The following is a 14,200-nucleotide window of genomic DNA, read 5'->3' as shown; positions in this document are numbered from 1 at the left end:
AAGGGGTTCGAGCTCTCTTTCCAAGCCTGGGTAGTACTAGGGAAAGTGCAGGGGTGGGGGATGATGTCCAATAGGGTGGGGACCCTATTTGTTTATATGAACAGAAGCCCGCCTCGGCGAACTTGCCATCCGCCGCCGGGGCCGGCCCGCAGGCCGGCGGCACTGCCGGCTCCCGGACGCCGCGGCGCGAGGACACTGAACCCGGAGTCCGCCGCCGCCGGTCACCGACACTCGGATTTTTTTGCCGCACGCCGCGCCGCGCGGCACGGATGGCCCGCTTCATCACCATGTGATCGGACCGCCGGCCGTACGGTCGCCCGGGCCGGTCACCGTGGCCGCGGCGTCCGTCACAGCCAGTGGTGGCACAGCTCAGTTCGAGTTCACCGTCACGGTGACCGGCGGTCGGCGGGCCGCCCGAGCCCGTTGGTGGCACCCCGGCGGCGTGACACTACTGGCCGCCCGGCTGTAATTCGATCCGCCGTAACATGACTGAAAGTTCTGAGGCGAGCTGGGACGAGGGGTGGAGCCGTTAGAATCATGATGGACCGTCCATGGCCCGGTCGCAGGGTCCCTGGCGGCACCAAAGCAGACTGGCAGTGGGTTGCATCAGTAACGCCGAGGATGGCGGGAAGAAAAGCGCTGACTCTCAAGTGAGAGAGCACTGAAGTCAACGACGCGATGGCTTCGCCTGACTCTCTCAGAGACGCCGGAAGCGTCGGCAAGCACAGTTGGCGATATCCTCGTGGAAGCCTCGACGCCTTCAGGCTGACGGGAGGAGCGAGGACTGCCTTGAATGAGCTTCCTTACTTCAGCCTCCGCATGCGCAAGGGCATCTGCTTGTATCAAGTTTTCCACCATCATGATAGTCAGCCTAAGGGTCAAGTCGGGGATCGACCCATCTCCTGTCCTCCCATACATCCGACTCAAGTGCTGCTGCCCTCCCCTTCCAAGGGCACGAAGGAAGAAAGCACTCTGCAGCTGGAGGCGACAGCCCGTTCGAGCAGAGGAAGAAGGCTTTCCTGGACGGGCTGCATCGCAAGAGCACGAAAGGTGAGACCGATGCCCCTGCTTCTCCTCCTTCACAGCGCTCTAACGGCTTGCATGATTAGTCATGGTGCGATCACGAAGATCGAGTTTGACCTTGATATCTACCAAGAAAGAGAACGAAATGAAACATCTCCTGCATTTCACGCTTGTGATGCCCAAGGACTTGTCGCTACTGTACAAGATATACGTTGCGATCAAGCAAAATGCTATCTCCATAGCTGATCCCAACTTCGACTGTTCATGGAGTGTTCCAGAACCAAATGCTTACATCGTTCTTCCTGAAATCATTGCGAGCAAACACGATTGGCGAGCTTTCGAATTGATTATGTGTGATCTTCGTTTTCTATGGAGAAAGTTGCTTGAGAACGGAATACAGTCTATCATCGACACCTACGAGGTTGCCTGTTCTTGTTGATTCATGTCATGTCTGACGCTGCTTACAGCGACATTGGATTGCTATCGAGAGCGACGCGGCTCTCGATTCAAGGTTGGTCGCCTACAAGGAGTTTCTCCGGGACAACTTTCGTATGCTGTTTGAGAAACCGAGCATGTTGTTCACGGCAGCTTATTCCTCCAAGCGAAATGTTGTCAAACACGATTGTGAAGAAATTGTGAGCTATTTTCAAGACGTCGTTTCTCAAATTTACGACGAACTCACGGATGAGATTGCTCAATATGAGCAGCTTTCACGAACTCCATCGGGAAAGAAGAAGGTCAAAGGTCAGTCTGGGAAAGTTGAAGAAACAAAGCAGAACGTGGAGAAGCTGGAAGGGAGAAAATTGTTAGTTGACGATGTGATGAGATACGTGCACGTCAAAATCCAGCTGATGCGAGCTCAAGAGTACGGCATTCCTTCCTTCTTTGACGCCGACACGACGCACAAGTTCTCATTTTCCCTGGAGAAGCTGACGGAGAGGATTCAATCGTCCCGATCGCTGCTGCACAAGAGCGGGATGGAGAAGTACTCACTCGAGAATGAGAGCATCCTTAAGCTGGGGTCATACCTCAAGGTCCCCGACTCCCCGCTCAAGTACACGAGGGAATTCTTGGATCTCGTCTCTCTATGGGACGAGTCGGACAAGGAAGACTTTCTCTTCCTCACCGTGTCGATACCCTACAAGACCTGGATCCACGAGAAGCCTCGTAGGGAGTACGAGCGAACTCTTTGTGTTCACATCGCAGACGCGGCGCAGGTTCCTTCAGACCTTATAGACATTTTGGAGATCAGATGCCCAGAAGCAGACAGGTCGAAAGGAAACGTCGACGGTGTTGCTCTCATCAAATTCAGCGAATACATCAAGGTAAGATGTAATCGAATCTTTCTTTGTAACATCGGTAGCAATGCTGACGATGATGACGACGACGACGACGATGGAGATGATAATGACTATGTTGTTGTTGTTGATGATGATGGAGATGATGATGATGGAGATGATGATGATGATGATGATGTTGATGTTGATAACGACTACGATGATGATGATAGAGGTGATGATGATAGAACGATTATTGACAACGATGATGAAGATAATGACTATGGTGCAGGCGATCGAGGTGTACATTAGTCGTGGAAACAATTGGCCTCGACCTGATCACACAAACATTGCGGAACCGATCGTAACAGTGCAGTTGAGAGGTATTCATCGGCAAGAGAACAAGTCAGGATCATCGTAAGCAGCTCAGCACTCCTGTACATCTCCTGACCCTGTTGGTTCAAGGAACCTTCGATCGTCACAGGAACATGTTCATCAAGCAAAATTCAGGTAGAGGTGAAGGTTGCAGCCTGTATGTTGTGACATGTCAGCAACAGCGGGGGAGACTTTGTTTACCCGTCCTTCGAACAAGCCGTGCATCTGCTAATTCATGACGTGAACCAGGAGGTTGTGGTGCTGTGCCATGACAAGGGCGTGAAGAGCGTGCTGGGGGAGATCGTGGTGTCGGTAGAGGACGTCTTAGCTGAGTGTCACTCAAAGCACGACGAGAAGTTCTCCCGCACCTACGAGATCTGCAAGGTAGGCACCAAGAAGCCTGTCACCTGGAAGTCGTCGGGGATGGACGGGAATCCGATGCTGCGCAAGGCGACGCTGGACCTGCAGTTTCGGTTCTCGACGAAGCAGTCGCAGAGGAAGGTGATGCCGTCCAAGATGCTGGAGACTGTAGTCTCCCAGATCCGCGACGAGGAGAGCAGCCTCATTCAGACGAGCTTCATCCTCGGCCAATCCTTCCAAGACGTCGACGGGTCTTGGGATACGGTTGACATCTACCTCAGCAGCAACCTGGACGACATGCATGCTGAGCGGGAGTTCCTTAACCGGTACGTCTTCCCAGCTCTGGCCATCAAGTGCCTGGACCTGCGGCTGCGACTGCAGTGGAAGGATCTGTCCTCCTCCATGGTGCACGGGAACCGAGACGACATCATCCAGAGACTGGAGACCCTCCTCTCCTGCAGCGTGAGGAACTTCGACAGCAGGGCGAGGAAGATGAAGCAGTGCCTGATGGTGTCGCTGATCGGGGAGAAGAGAGGGAGGATCGTGGACAGCAGGGACACGAGGAGGCTGGAGCGATCTTCACTCTTGAAGCAGGGTGACTTCAGCAAGATGATGGAGGCCGTCAGGAAAGGAGTGTCTGTGCAAGAGCTCGAGACCCGATGCGGTGAAGTCCCTCCTCTCAGTCCCTCGTCTGATGCTCCTGCAGGCCTTCACGGTGAGTTCAACGAGCTGCGCGGCTGGACGTTCGAGAGGCCCAACGACTCGCTCATCTGCATCAGAGACAACGCCTTCCTCTCGGACCCGGAGTTCCAGGCCCAGGTGCCGCCGCAGGTGCGCGAGTACTTCATAGAGCGAGACGAGACGGCCATGGGCAAGAACCATAAGTTCAAGAGCCTCCTCAACAAGACCGCCAGTCCCAACGTCGTCCACTACTCCCCGAGGTTCCACTCCTACGCTCCCAACCAAGACGTGTCTTCCACTGATGCCAGGAAGAGCTGCAAGCACGTGAGCCTGGTGGGCATGGAGGAGTTCGGCATGACTGTCTTCTCGCGGCTCTGGAACGTTCTTCGCCAGCGCTTCCCCTGCTCGCGCTCGAAGGTGGCAGTGAACAGACTCTTGACGGAGCAGGCGCGGCAGGAGCAGATTGTCATGTCCTACGTTCAGCCGCTGGTGTTTGCTGACAACGGCAGCCAAGTGCAGACGTTGAGGAGGCTCTTCCAGTGCCTCTTCCTGCAGGGAGTGCTGGTGTCGTACCTGACGGGCGAGCATGGCAGCGGCAAGTCCTCCCTCCTCGCCAAGTTCGTCCAAGTCCTCAAGCCCAGCGCCTTCAAGAGTCACCTCGCCGCAGACGCCAAGGAGGAGAAGCGGCCCAGCAAGCTCCAAAGCGCCACCCTCGGCATCGTCGCTGCCATGAACTTCTCGCTGTCCAAGAACCGGCCGGGCACACCGGAGATGGTGAAGCAAGTGCTGACCAACCTCAACGTGGGCAGCGAGAGCGAGCTGAAAGTGCACGACGACAGCCATCCCCCAGCTGACGTCCTGCTGAAGAACGACGACGACATCCTAGCAAGGGTTGTGCAGCAGGACTTTGCGATCTTCGACGAGCAGAACTTCAAGATGATCTACTTCTTCAAGATGGTACATTTTCTCAGCTCCTCCCTCTCCCCGCCCTTACCTGGACTGCAGGTCTGGCACACCACCAAAGACGTCCTCTCCTACCTCTGCTCTGCTGTGCTCGACGAGCAAGACATCTTCCCTGCTAGCTGGAAGCGTCTTGAGGTAGCCGCTGACTCGCATCGAGGCGTGTCTGAACGCCCTGCCAGGAGATCCTGCGAGACAGGGTGGCGGAGCTTGCGAGGTATCGAGACGTCAACTCCGTGAGACCTCCCTTCCTCCTCCCTTTGGTGCTGACCACCCGGCAGAAACTCCTCTTGATCCTGGACGGGCTGGACGAGGAGGAGAGAGAGTTGATCTGCCGGCTCGTGGCGATCTGCAAGGGCTCCCTCCTCGTCCTCTTCACAGTGGACAGCAAGAACCCCTGTGCCGAGAGCCTCCGAGGGCTGAAACATCCCAACCCTCTCGCCCACATCGTTCTGCCGCCCCTCAACGACACGGAGAAGAGAGTCATCTTCCAGCGCATGCTCTTGTCCACCGGGGCCAGGAAGATCACCCAGGACCTGAAGCCCATCCTCGGTCGAGCGCAGGCTGACAACCCGCTCTACCTTCGCAGCCTCGCAGCTTGCATCGAGTCCTACATCAAGCTCAAGATCCATCCCCTGTCCTTGCGCCAGCTCAAGTCCAACACCAGCGAGATCGTGTCGGACGACCTGCTGAGCCGGATGGAGGGCATGTTCGGCTCTGCGCTGCTCAAGGCTGTGCTGGAGGTCATACTGCAGGATTCGTACGGGGCTACGCTGGAGCAGGTGCAGGAGATTCTCTTCAGGAGCGGTCTCACCTTCGAGGTGGACAAAGTTCAGTCGCTTTTTCGAGCCATCCTCCCCTTCTCCGACAGTTTCGACAAGTCAGTCCGGAATATCATCTCCCTCAATCGTCGTTCAGGTGACTGCCCACTCGTCCTCCCTCCTCCCTCCTCCTTCCTCCTTCCTCCTTCCTCCTTTCTCCTTCCTCCCTTTCTCTCTCTGGCCTTGCTGACCTCTGTGGCTCCAGTGCGGCAGGGAATCAGGATGAAGTTTCGAACCCTTCCCAGCAGGGGCTCAGCAGCAGACCAGCATCTCCTCGTCCCTCTCGACCAGCTCCCGCACGTCAAGGTCGGCCGCACGTCCTCGAGCGCGAGCACGGGGCGAATGACGCGGGCCAAGAGCGTGTATGAGAAGGAGGTGGAGATGGCGTCTGACGACGGGATCACGTCTGCGAGCGAGGAGGAGGAGGAGGAGGAGGAGGAGGAGGAAGAGCTGCAGGTTGTGTTCGGGGACGTGCGGCTGCAGGTGAACGAGAAGCTCTTCAACAGCTTCAACAGCGACGAGACAGCGATGGGAGTGACGTCAGGTCGACTGACCACCATGAGCCTCGGGGAGGCGATCAACCTGGTCGAGCACTACCACCTCATCCCCAGCTGCCTGAGCAAGACGGACGTCGTCAGGTCGTTCAGGCAGTCGGCGAGGAGGAGGAACCTTGGAGGAGGGAGCGAGGGGACCAACGACACCCACGAGCTCACGTTCGCTCAGTTCAAGGACTTCATGTCTCGGCTGCAGGACTGCTACATGGAGAGCGCGACGATCATGCACGAGTCGAAGCACAAGCTGGCGGCCACGCTGATCCAGAAGAGGATGCGGGGAATGCAGGCGAGGAAGAAGCATCGGCGAGAGCGACTGGCGAGTCAGCTGCTGGAGATGGAGGGAAAGTCGGAGTTCGATGACAGAGACATGAAGAAGATCGTCAGGCTCCAGGCGATCGCGCGGGCCAACAAGAGCAGGAAGGAGACCAACAACAAGAAGCTCCTCAAGGCCGCCATGCACATCAACCCCGAGCAGAGACGCGCGGGGCCCGTGGCGATCCGAGCTCGACACCAGCTGACCGGGAAGCATGCAACGATCCAGAAGCGGCTGCAGGCTGTGTTCGACCGGGTGACTGACGCCTTCACGTTTCTCGACAACAACGGAGACTTTGTGGTGACCCAGGCAGAGCTGCGAAGAGGCTTCCAGAAGCTGAGAATGGAAGACGTGGACCTGATGCAGCTGGGGTGTAGCGTGTCAGCAGACGGGAAGATTGACCTCATCGAGTTCATGCGTCTCTTCGCATGGAGGGACGTGGTGAGCATCGAAGAAGAGATCTCTAAATCCAAGCTGAGACGGTCGAAGATCGTCAAGCAGGTCGATCAGATCACCAAGACCTTGAAGGTCATATGATAGAAGTACAAGTTATCATCGTCACGTGTTTCTTTATTCCCTTTTCTTGTATATGAATCATTTCAACTACCACTCACTTCGTTGGTATCCTTCTTGACTTGATAGGCTGCGCTGGCTATGAACCAGCTCAATCTCAGCAGAAACAGCCAAAAAATGTTGACGAGAACAACCAAGACAGGCTGAACCATGTTAGCAAACAAGAAACAAATACTTACCTGATCGATGAGGCGCGAGCGAGCGAGGCGCTCTGGAACGAAGCCTTGCTCTTGTCCAGCTTCGAGCTGTCGTTGCCAAACACTTTCCAGAAGCGCAAAGTCTCATCTGCCGCTCCTGACACAACCGTGTTGCCGTCCGGCGAGCAGGCAAGATGAAGAACGCGGCTCTGTATCATGGTCAGATCTAGAAGGAGGAGGAGGAGGAGAAGGAGGAGGAGAAAGAGGGGGAGGGAGCATTGTTGCAGTAGGGAGGGAAAGGAGGGAGAAAGGAGAGGAGAACGAGGACGAGGACGAGGACGAGGACGAGGACGAGGACAAAGACACTGACCTGGTGTCCGGTGAGCTCCGCAACCTTGACCATGGAAGGATACTTCCAGAGGGTCAACTGGTTCTGCGTGAAGCCGTGCGAGGAGAGGATCTCCTTCTCGTGCTTGGACCACATGAGGGAGCATACCTGCGAGTTAGTGTCGACCTCCTGCAGCAGGGCTCCTGTCGTCGTGTTCCAGAAGCAGATCTTCCTGTCTGCCGTCCCTCCTCCCGACGCCAAGAGGTTCGCCTGCCAACTTGATCATGACGAGAACAAGGGGCAGGAAGAAGGGGGGATGGGAAGGGCTCAGCATGGGAAGGGCTCAGCTGTTGAGAAGAACAGGAGGGATGGAGGGAAGGAGAGGAACAGCCTTGTTACCTGATGAGGGCACCAGGCAAGCGCCTTCACGGCAGCCTGGTGGTGACAGATCTGATGACGTGGCGTGGTCTGCCCCATGTCCCACACGTTGAGGATGTTGTCGTTGCCGCCAGAGGCCAACTGCTGCCCGTTGCACGACCACTTGAGCCCGCAAACTTCCTGCGTGTGAGCTCCTTCCAGCCTGGCCGTCACGTGCTGAGCAATGCGCACGTCATGGTGGATGATGGAGCTGTCTCTGCTTCCGCTGCTCAGGATGTGACTGTTCCAGGCCAGTGACGACACCCTCCCTCTGTGCCCCTTCATCGTGCGAATCTGTCGCATGCCGCCCACGTCCCAGATCTGAACCTCCTGGTTGTTCGTCCCGACTCCGATGTAGTTGCCGTCCTGCACCCACGCAACCGAGGTGATGTAGTCGTCCTCTCCTTGCGTGGTGCAGAGCTCTTCGATGGAGCCAGTGGACGCGTTCCAGAGGTAGACGGTCTGCGAGAGAGCGACCGCGAGGATGTTGGTGCTGGACCAGTCGAGCAGGTTGAGGTAGTAGTCATCCATCAGCTCGGGAGCATCAAGGATCTTCTCTGGCGCCTGGGGGATATACCGCATGCTCACCTTCTTCTTCATGTCACTTACCTTGTTCTGCGTGTACAGCACTCGCTGACTGTTCAAGTGTCCTTCAGGTGGCTTGGGGGCATCGGCCTGCAACGTCAGAATCTTGTGAGGCTTGTTGGTCTGTCCCATTCCCATCGAGTCTGCCAGTGTCGACTTGTACTGATCCTTACCTGGCGTCTTCTTGGCCGAACTCGGGGTTTGAGGGTTTGAGTTTTCATTAGCACACAAGTTGAAGAAGGCCATTTCACCATCCATGGCACTTCTCTTGGGGATGAAGCGATCTCCCTGTGGAGACCTCTGAGCCTTGGGCGTCTTTGGAGCAGAAACGTGTGCACACATTCTCAAAAAGCAACTGGGAAAACAAGTAGTGATGTACTGTTTGCAGGATCGAATAGATCAAAGAAGAATAGCAAGCAAGGCAATGAGCAAAGAACAGCTGTAGAGCGAAGAGTGGTTGAACTCTAGAAAGAGGTAGAGCAGAGGAGGATGAGGTTTCCTTTGGTAAGCACCGTCTTGGCTGCTCCTATATTTCCTTTCCCCTCGCCCCCCCCCTTGCCCCACCCCCACCCTACCTTTGACACGACAAAGTCTGATAAACACAGGGGTAGTCATAATTTCCTGTACACATATAAAATTATATTTTAAAACATCGTAACAATATAAAATATATTTGTACTGGATTATTGTAAAATTTGTACCAATAGAAAATGCCGTTGGACATCAATGTGCTACCCCTGTTTTCATGCCGAAAAAGTACCCCTGGCCCTCTAAGGAGTTGAGATCCTGAGATGACCACCGGTTCGTTCATGGTGAGAAATGAGGGGTGGGCGAGTTTGTTGCCCGAGGCTCGAAGCTCGTCAAGCCGCCCGCCGAAGAGTCTGGCCGCACTGCAGGCTGCGGAATTCAATGAATGATTACTCATCTAGTTCCTCCTCGGTACAATTTTTTGCCGTTGAGCGGTTCTTTACTCAAAGTTAAGTTGAAAATCAGTACGAGGACAATCAGGAGATGAGGAGGCTTGACCCTGACACTGGCGAGCCCCGAAGAGAAAGACACTGTGTGACAGCGAGAACCAAACCCAATCCTGCCGACTGCTGTCCCCCAAACTTAGTAACGGATACCTTCACTTAACTTGCCAGGCTGCGCGCAGGACTCTCACTGGCAAGTCCCCCGCCGCGCGCCGCGCGCCGGGTTCAATGGTTGACGGACGAGTCCGACGGTCACAGTCCGACCGTCGCACGGCGGCAGTGCGCAGGCCCTGAGGGCCCCCCGGCGCGGCCGGCCGCCCGGCACGGGGCGTGAACCCCGGTCCGTCCGGTCACCGGGTTGACCGGCCGCCGCCGCCCGGCCGCCCGGCGCTCAACGCCGGCCCGGCGGGCCGGGTTCGCCGGGCCGGGCCGGGTCGTCACTGCCGCACGGCGTGCCAGGCCAACCTCATTCAGTGAGTAATTATGACCATAGTGGATTAACTACTGAAAACAGATTAACTAAATATTTTGTTACTCACAGGCCCGTCGGGGCGACGCCCAACATGGCGGGAGAGGCGCGCGCAAGGTGCGAGGAGGAGGAAGCGCGACGGGGGAAGGATCATGCTGAGACATCATGGATTCTCCGCTCTCCTTCTGAAGGAAGCCTCCTGTCTTCCTGCTCTGCTCGCTCCAGGTTCTGCTCGAGTGACCTAGCTGCCGACCTGAAGCCACTCGCTGCCATGGAAGGCTCGAGCGGCGGGGTCCCGATGAAGAGGATGCAGCGACCGAGACTCTCAATCATGTCGAGAGGAAGAGATTTTCTGGTGGTAACGGCCGTGGTCTTCCTATCCTGCCACAGTGTCTCCTCCTTCGCGCCAGCTGGCCTGCGGATCAGTTCGCCAGTACACCGTGCGGCTGCCGTTCGTCCTCGCCCTCCAGCTCCGACTCCAAGAGGTCTGCGCGTCAGGAGATCATCGATGCCGAGCATGATGATCAGGCCAGGATCGGGCCAGACAGACGACATACAGCAGAATGCAGTGAGCATGGAGCTGCAGAACGCGATCAAGCTCAACGACCTGCTCGTGATTCAAGACATGATCCAGGCTGATGTGGTGAGTGCCAACTTCGCACTCTGCAAGGCTGTGCAGCTGGGAGGAGGAGAAGACATGATCGAGATGATCCTGCAGCTGGGAGCGAGTCCAGATGCGACGGACGAGTTCGGGCGCACTGCCCTCATGCTCGCAGTGATGCAGCAGGACCTGAAGGCGGCGGTGATGCTGCTGGCAGCTGGGGCGGACGTGGAGGGTATCGGCAAGACTTACAACGGGAGAACAGCGTTGATGCAAGCTGCCTGCTCGGGCTCAGCTGAGCTGGTGAAGCTTCTCCTGAGCAAGGGAGCAAATCCGGAGGCCATGGATCGCTATGGCAGGAATGTTGTCAAGCAGGCGGCGATGATGAGGAAGGAGCAGGTGGTGCGCATACTTGAGGAGCACTTGGATGTGGGAACGAGCGAGAACCCGTCGAGGACCCGGAGCGTGACGTCCGAGGCCTCACAGGAGGACGATCTGATCCCCGTGGAGGAGGGGATCGAGCAAGAGATCTGGCGCTCTATCCTTAAGGAGAGCGAGCCTGTTAAGGATCGCCCCGATGTGTTCGAGTGGCGAGGAAGGATCCTACGGCAACCAGAGATGACCGACGACGGGAAGTTCTGCATGATCATCGATGACGAGACGGGTGAGGTAGTGTTCAAGGGGAACCCCCCGAGGGTCGAGGAGGAGAGCGAGTTGAAGGCAGAGAATGGTCCCACACGTGCCAGCCCAACTGTCAGTCAGACTTCAAGGACGAAGAAAGTTGTGACCAATGCAGCTCGTATCGCGGTGATGCCTGGAAACCCACGCTCTCTCCCTCCCCCTCCTCTTCACTCCTTTGGAACCGACCTTTCCCTTCCTCCCTCTCATCTCTTCGTTCCTTCCCCTCTCTCCGATGTAGTGTTCCCTCCGTTACCCGGTCATTCTATCTTTGCTTTCTCTTCCACATCAAATTTCCCCCCCCTCCATGATCGCTTCTCCCCCTTCCTCTTCCTCAACCTTTGTTCCGCCTTCTTCTCACTCCGGTCTCTCATGCCAGGCTAGCCCTGCCGTAGCTGTAGCAAGAATCGCGCGAGCAACGATGGCGGTGGTGACGGGAGAGGAGGAGCGAGACTTCCGCAAGGAAGGCATCCCCTTCGGCAGGCGCGGGACGGTGTCGGCAATGGCGGCGGCGTGGAAGAGCCTCTTTGAGGAGGGAGGGGATAAGGCGTCCAGCCTGAGGGAGGAGGAGGAGGAGGAGGGGAGTGGAGTGAAGAGGAAATCTCTAGAGCAGCACTCGGAGGATGTACGCAGGATCGCAGAGGCGGTGGGCAAGCGCAGGCCCGACCAGCGCATCACGATGAAGAGACGAGGAGGCGAGTCGCACTGCCCGCGCGACTCGTCCTACAAGGATGGGACCCTTCAAGTTGACCTGCTGGGTATGGACGGAGTCATCGGCGTGCAGGAGACGGAGGACGGCTGGCTAGCCCTCGTTGAGCCACGAGTCACGATGCAGTCCCTGGTTCCGTTCCCCCATGCTCCCCTCACCCTGCCTCCTTGGATGTTTTCGTTTTCTTTCCCCTCGTGCCTTTTGCTGTCTCTGCTCGTCTCCTCCTTCATCTTCTTTTCTAATGCTGATGCTCCCTTTGCTCTTCTCTTTCCTCTTCCTTATCTTCTCTCCTGCTTTCCGTCTGTGGTTTCTAGTCTGACAGCATTCGTCAGGTTCGCGCTACTCTCCCTTATGGAGTTGTTCCTCCTGTGGTGCCCGAGGTGGGAGGAGGAGCAGGAGGAAGGGGAGAGGGAGGATGGAAGGGACAAGAGGAGGAGACTACGGTTTGATCGAAGAAATGACTGTTTTGCTGTTAGTTTCGGCACATCACGGTAGGGGGAGCGATCGCAGGGATCGCAGGAGAGTCTGGAAGCTTCCGCCATGGCTTCTTCCATGATTCGGTATGAAAGAGGAGGAGGAGGAAGAGGAGGCGAGGGCGATGGAAAGAACGAATAGCTGAAGCGACCGGGAGGGGGAGCAAGAGGGGAGCAAGAGGAGGAGGCAGATTGGCAATAAGCAGAAGAGGCAGAAGAGGGGGCAGAGGAGTACGGAGACGAGGGAGGGGGAGCCGCAGGAGCAGGAACGAATTGAGTGGCGGGTAGAGGGGGGGAGCAGGAGCAGGAGCTGGAGCAGGAGCTGGAGCAGGAGCAGGAGCTGGAGCTGGAGCTGGAGCAGGAGCAGGAGGCGCAAACTTCTAAAGGGCAGCAGATCGCAGGGATGGAGGTTGTGCTGGGAGATGGGAACATCGTGACAGCGACAGCAGACAACGAGGTGAGAAGAAAGGGCTCTTGTTTTCATGGTGGGGGTCCTCAAATCATCAAATCAACGAGAGGATCTTCAATCTCAAGGAGGAGTTTTTCAAATTTGAGGGGGACATTCGTAATACTTGGTGTCTGACTTGAGCGTTTCAGTTCTCCGACCTCTTCTTCGCTCTCCCTGGCTCTTACGGGACCCTGGGCGTCATCACAGCCGTGACCATCAAACTCGTTCGTGCTGAGCCGTTTGTTGCCATGAGCTACGAACACTTCGACAATGTGAGAAGTTGTCATCGTCATCGTCATCGTCATCGTCATCATCATCGTCATCGTCATCGTCATCGTCATCGTCATCGTCATCATCATCATCATCATCATCATCATCATCATCATCATCATCATCAACAACAACAACAACAACAACAACATGCTCTCGTCTTCCGGCTTCATTTTCTTCTGACGACTCGACAGGTCCTTGAGTTTGCACTTCATCTAGCAACTGGAGAGAAGAGAGAAGAGCTTGACTTCCTCGAGGTGACTATTGGTTCCCTCCCACCTCCCCCTCCTCCTCTCCCCTTCCCCTTACCTTTATCCTCCCCTCCCCTCCCCTCCTCTTCCCTCCCACCTCCCCCTTCTCCCTTCCCCTCCTCCTCCTCCTCTCCGCTTCCCTCCCACCTCTCCCTCCTCCTCTCCCCTTCCCCTTAACTTTCTCCTCCCCTCCCCTCCTCTCTTACGCATTGCTTCTTTCCCAGGGCATTGGCTTCAGCTCCTCCAGCCTCGTGGCGTGTGAGGGGAGGATGATTGACAAAGGATCCGCCGAGTCAGGTCTGACCGCTATGATCGAGGAGGAGGAGGAGGAGGAGGAGGAGGAGGAGGAGGAAACGCTCATGTCGGCCCAGGAATCTTCGGAGAGGTTCGGCGGTTGGACAAGTTTTACCACCCATGGTACTTCCGCCACGTGCAGAAGAAGGTGTGAAAGAACTGGCAGCGGAGATTGAAGAGGGAGGAGGAGGATGGGAAGGGGAGGAGAAGGGTCGGCAAGGAGGGGAAAGGACGAAGAGGAGGAGTGGATAGGGGAAGAGAGGCAGTGAATGAAGAGGGAGTGCAGAGGAGGAAGGTTGCGGGGAGGGAGAGAGTAGGAAGGGGTAGAAGGAGACAACTGACATTCTTTGTCAGAGGAGCGAAATGATTCGAGACCCTCGCGTGTGCTCGGAGGTCATCCCTCTCGAAGATTACTTGTTCCGCCATGATCGCGGCAGGTCAAGTCGCCTCCTCCCTCCTCCCTCCTTGGCCTCTACCTCGTCTACTTTCCCCCACTCCCTCCTCCTCCTCCTCCTCCTCCTCCTGCTCGTCGTCCTCATCCACCACATCATAGCCCTCATCGTCGATGGGAGGAGGGTCGTGCTTATCTGGACGACGATCTGAGAAGATCTACTCCTTCATCGTCGGGCTGT

General features: G+C 56.5%; 3 protein-coding genes across 3 annotated transcripts; 2 read left to right on the top strand and 1 right to left on the bottom strand.

Moving 5' to 3' along the window:
• Window positions 1-678: 678 nt before the first annotated feature.
• GUITHDRAFT_161475 (hypothetical protein) lies at window positions 679-6,950 on the top strand (the record flags this gene model as incomplete). Its single annotated transcript, XM_005838870.1, has 9 exons — window positions 679-1,050; window positions 1,229-1,444; window positions 1,491-2,348; window positions 2,785-2,810; window positions 2,852-4,673; window positions 4,722-4,814; window positions 4,859-4,912; window positions 4,958-5,594; window positions 5,703-6,950. 9 exons carry the CDS (start codon window positions 679-681, stop codon window positions 6,899-6,901), a joined length of 5,277 nt encoding a protein of 1,758 aa, XP_005838927.1. The 3' UTR covers window positions 6,902-6,950.
• Window positions 6,951-7,112: 162 nt separating this feature from the next.
• Window positions 7,113-8,746, bottom strand: GUITHDRAFT_102558 (hypothetical protein; the record flags this gene model as incomplete). Its single annotated transcript, XM_005838869.1, has 3 exons — window positions 7,113-7,283; window positions 7,445-7,672; window positions 7,802-8,746. 3 exons carry the CDS (start codon window positions 8,744-8,746, stop codon window positions 7,113-7,115), a joined length of 1,344 nt encoding a protein of 447 aa, XP_005838926.1.
• A 1,795-nt stretch (window positions 8,747-10,541) lies between these two features.
• On the top strand, window positions 10,542-10,940 carry GUITHDRAFT_39810 (hypothetical protein; the record flags this gene model as incomplete). Its single annotated transcript, XM_005838868.1, has 1 exon — window positions 10,542-10,940. A coding segment is annotated over one exon (399 nt), but the record flags the coding sequence as incomplete, so codon positions are not given.
• Between the last annotated feature and the right edge of the window lie 3,260 nt (window positions 10,941-14,200).

Source organism: Guillardia theta (assembly GCF_000315625.1).
Source record: "Guillardia theta CCMP2712 unplaced genomic scaffold GUITHscaffold_10, whole genome shotgun sequence".
Lineage (NCBI taxonomy): Eukaryota > Cryptophyceae > Pyrenomonadales > Geminigeraceae > Guillardia > Guillardia theta.
Note: the sequence above shows the minus strand (reverse complement) of the source record. Positions and strands in the feature narration are given on the sequence as shown.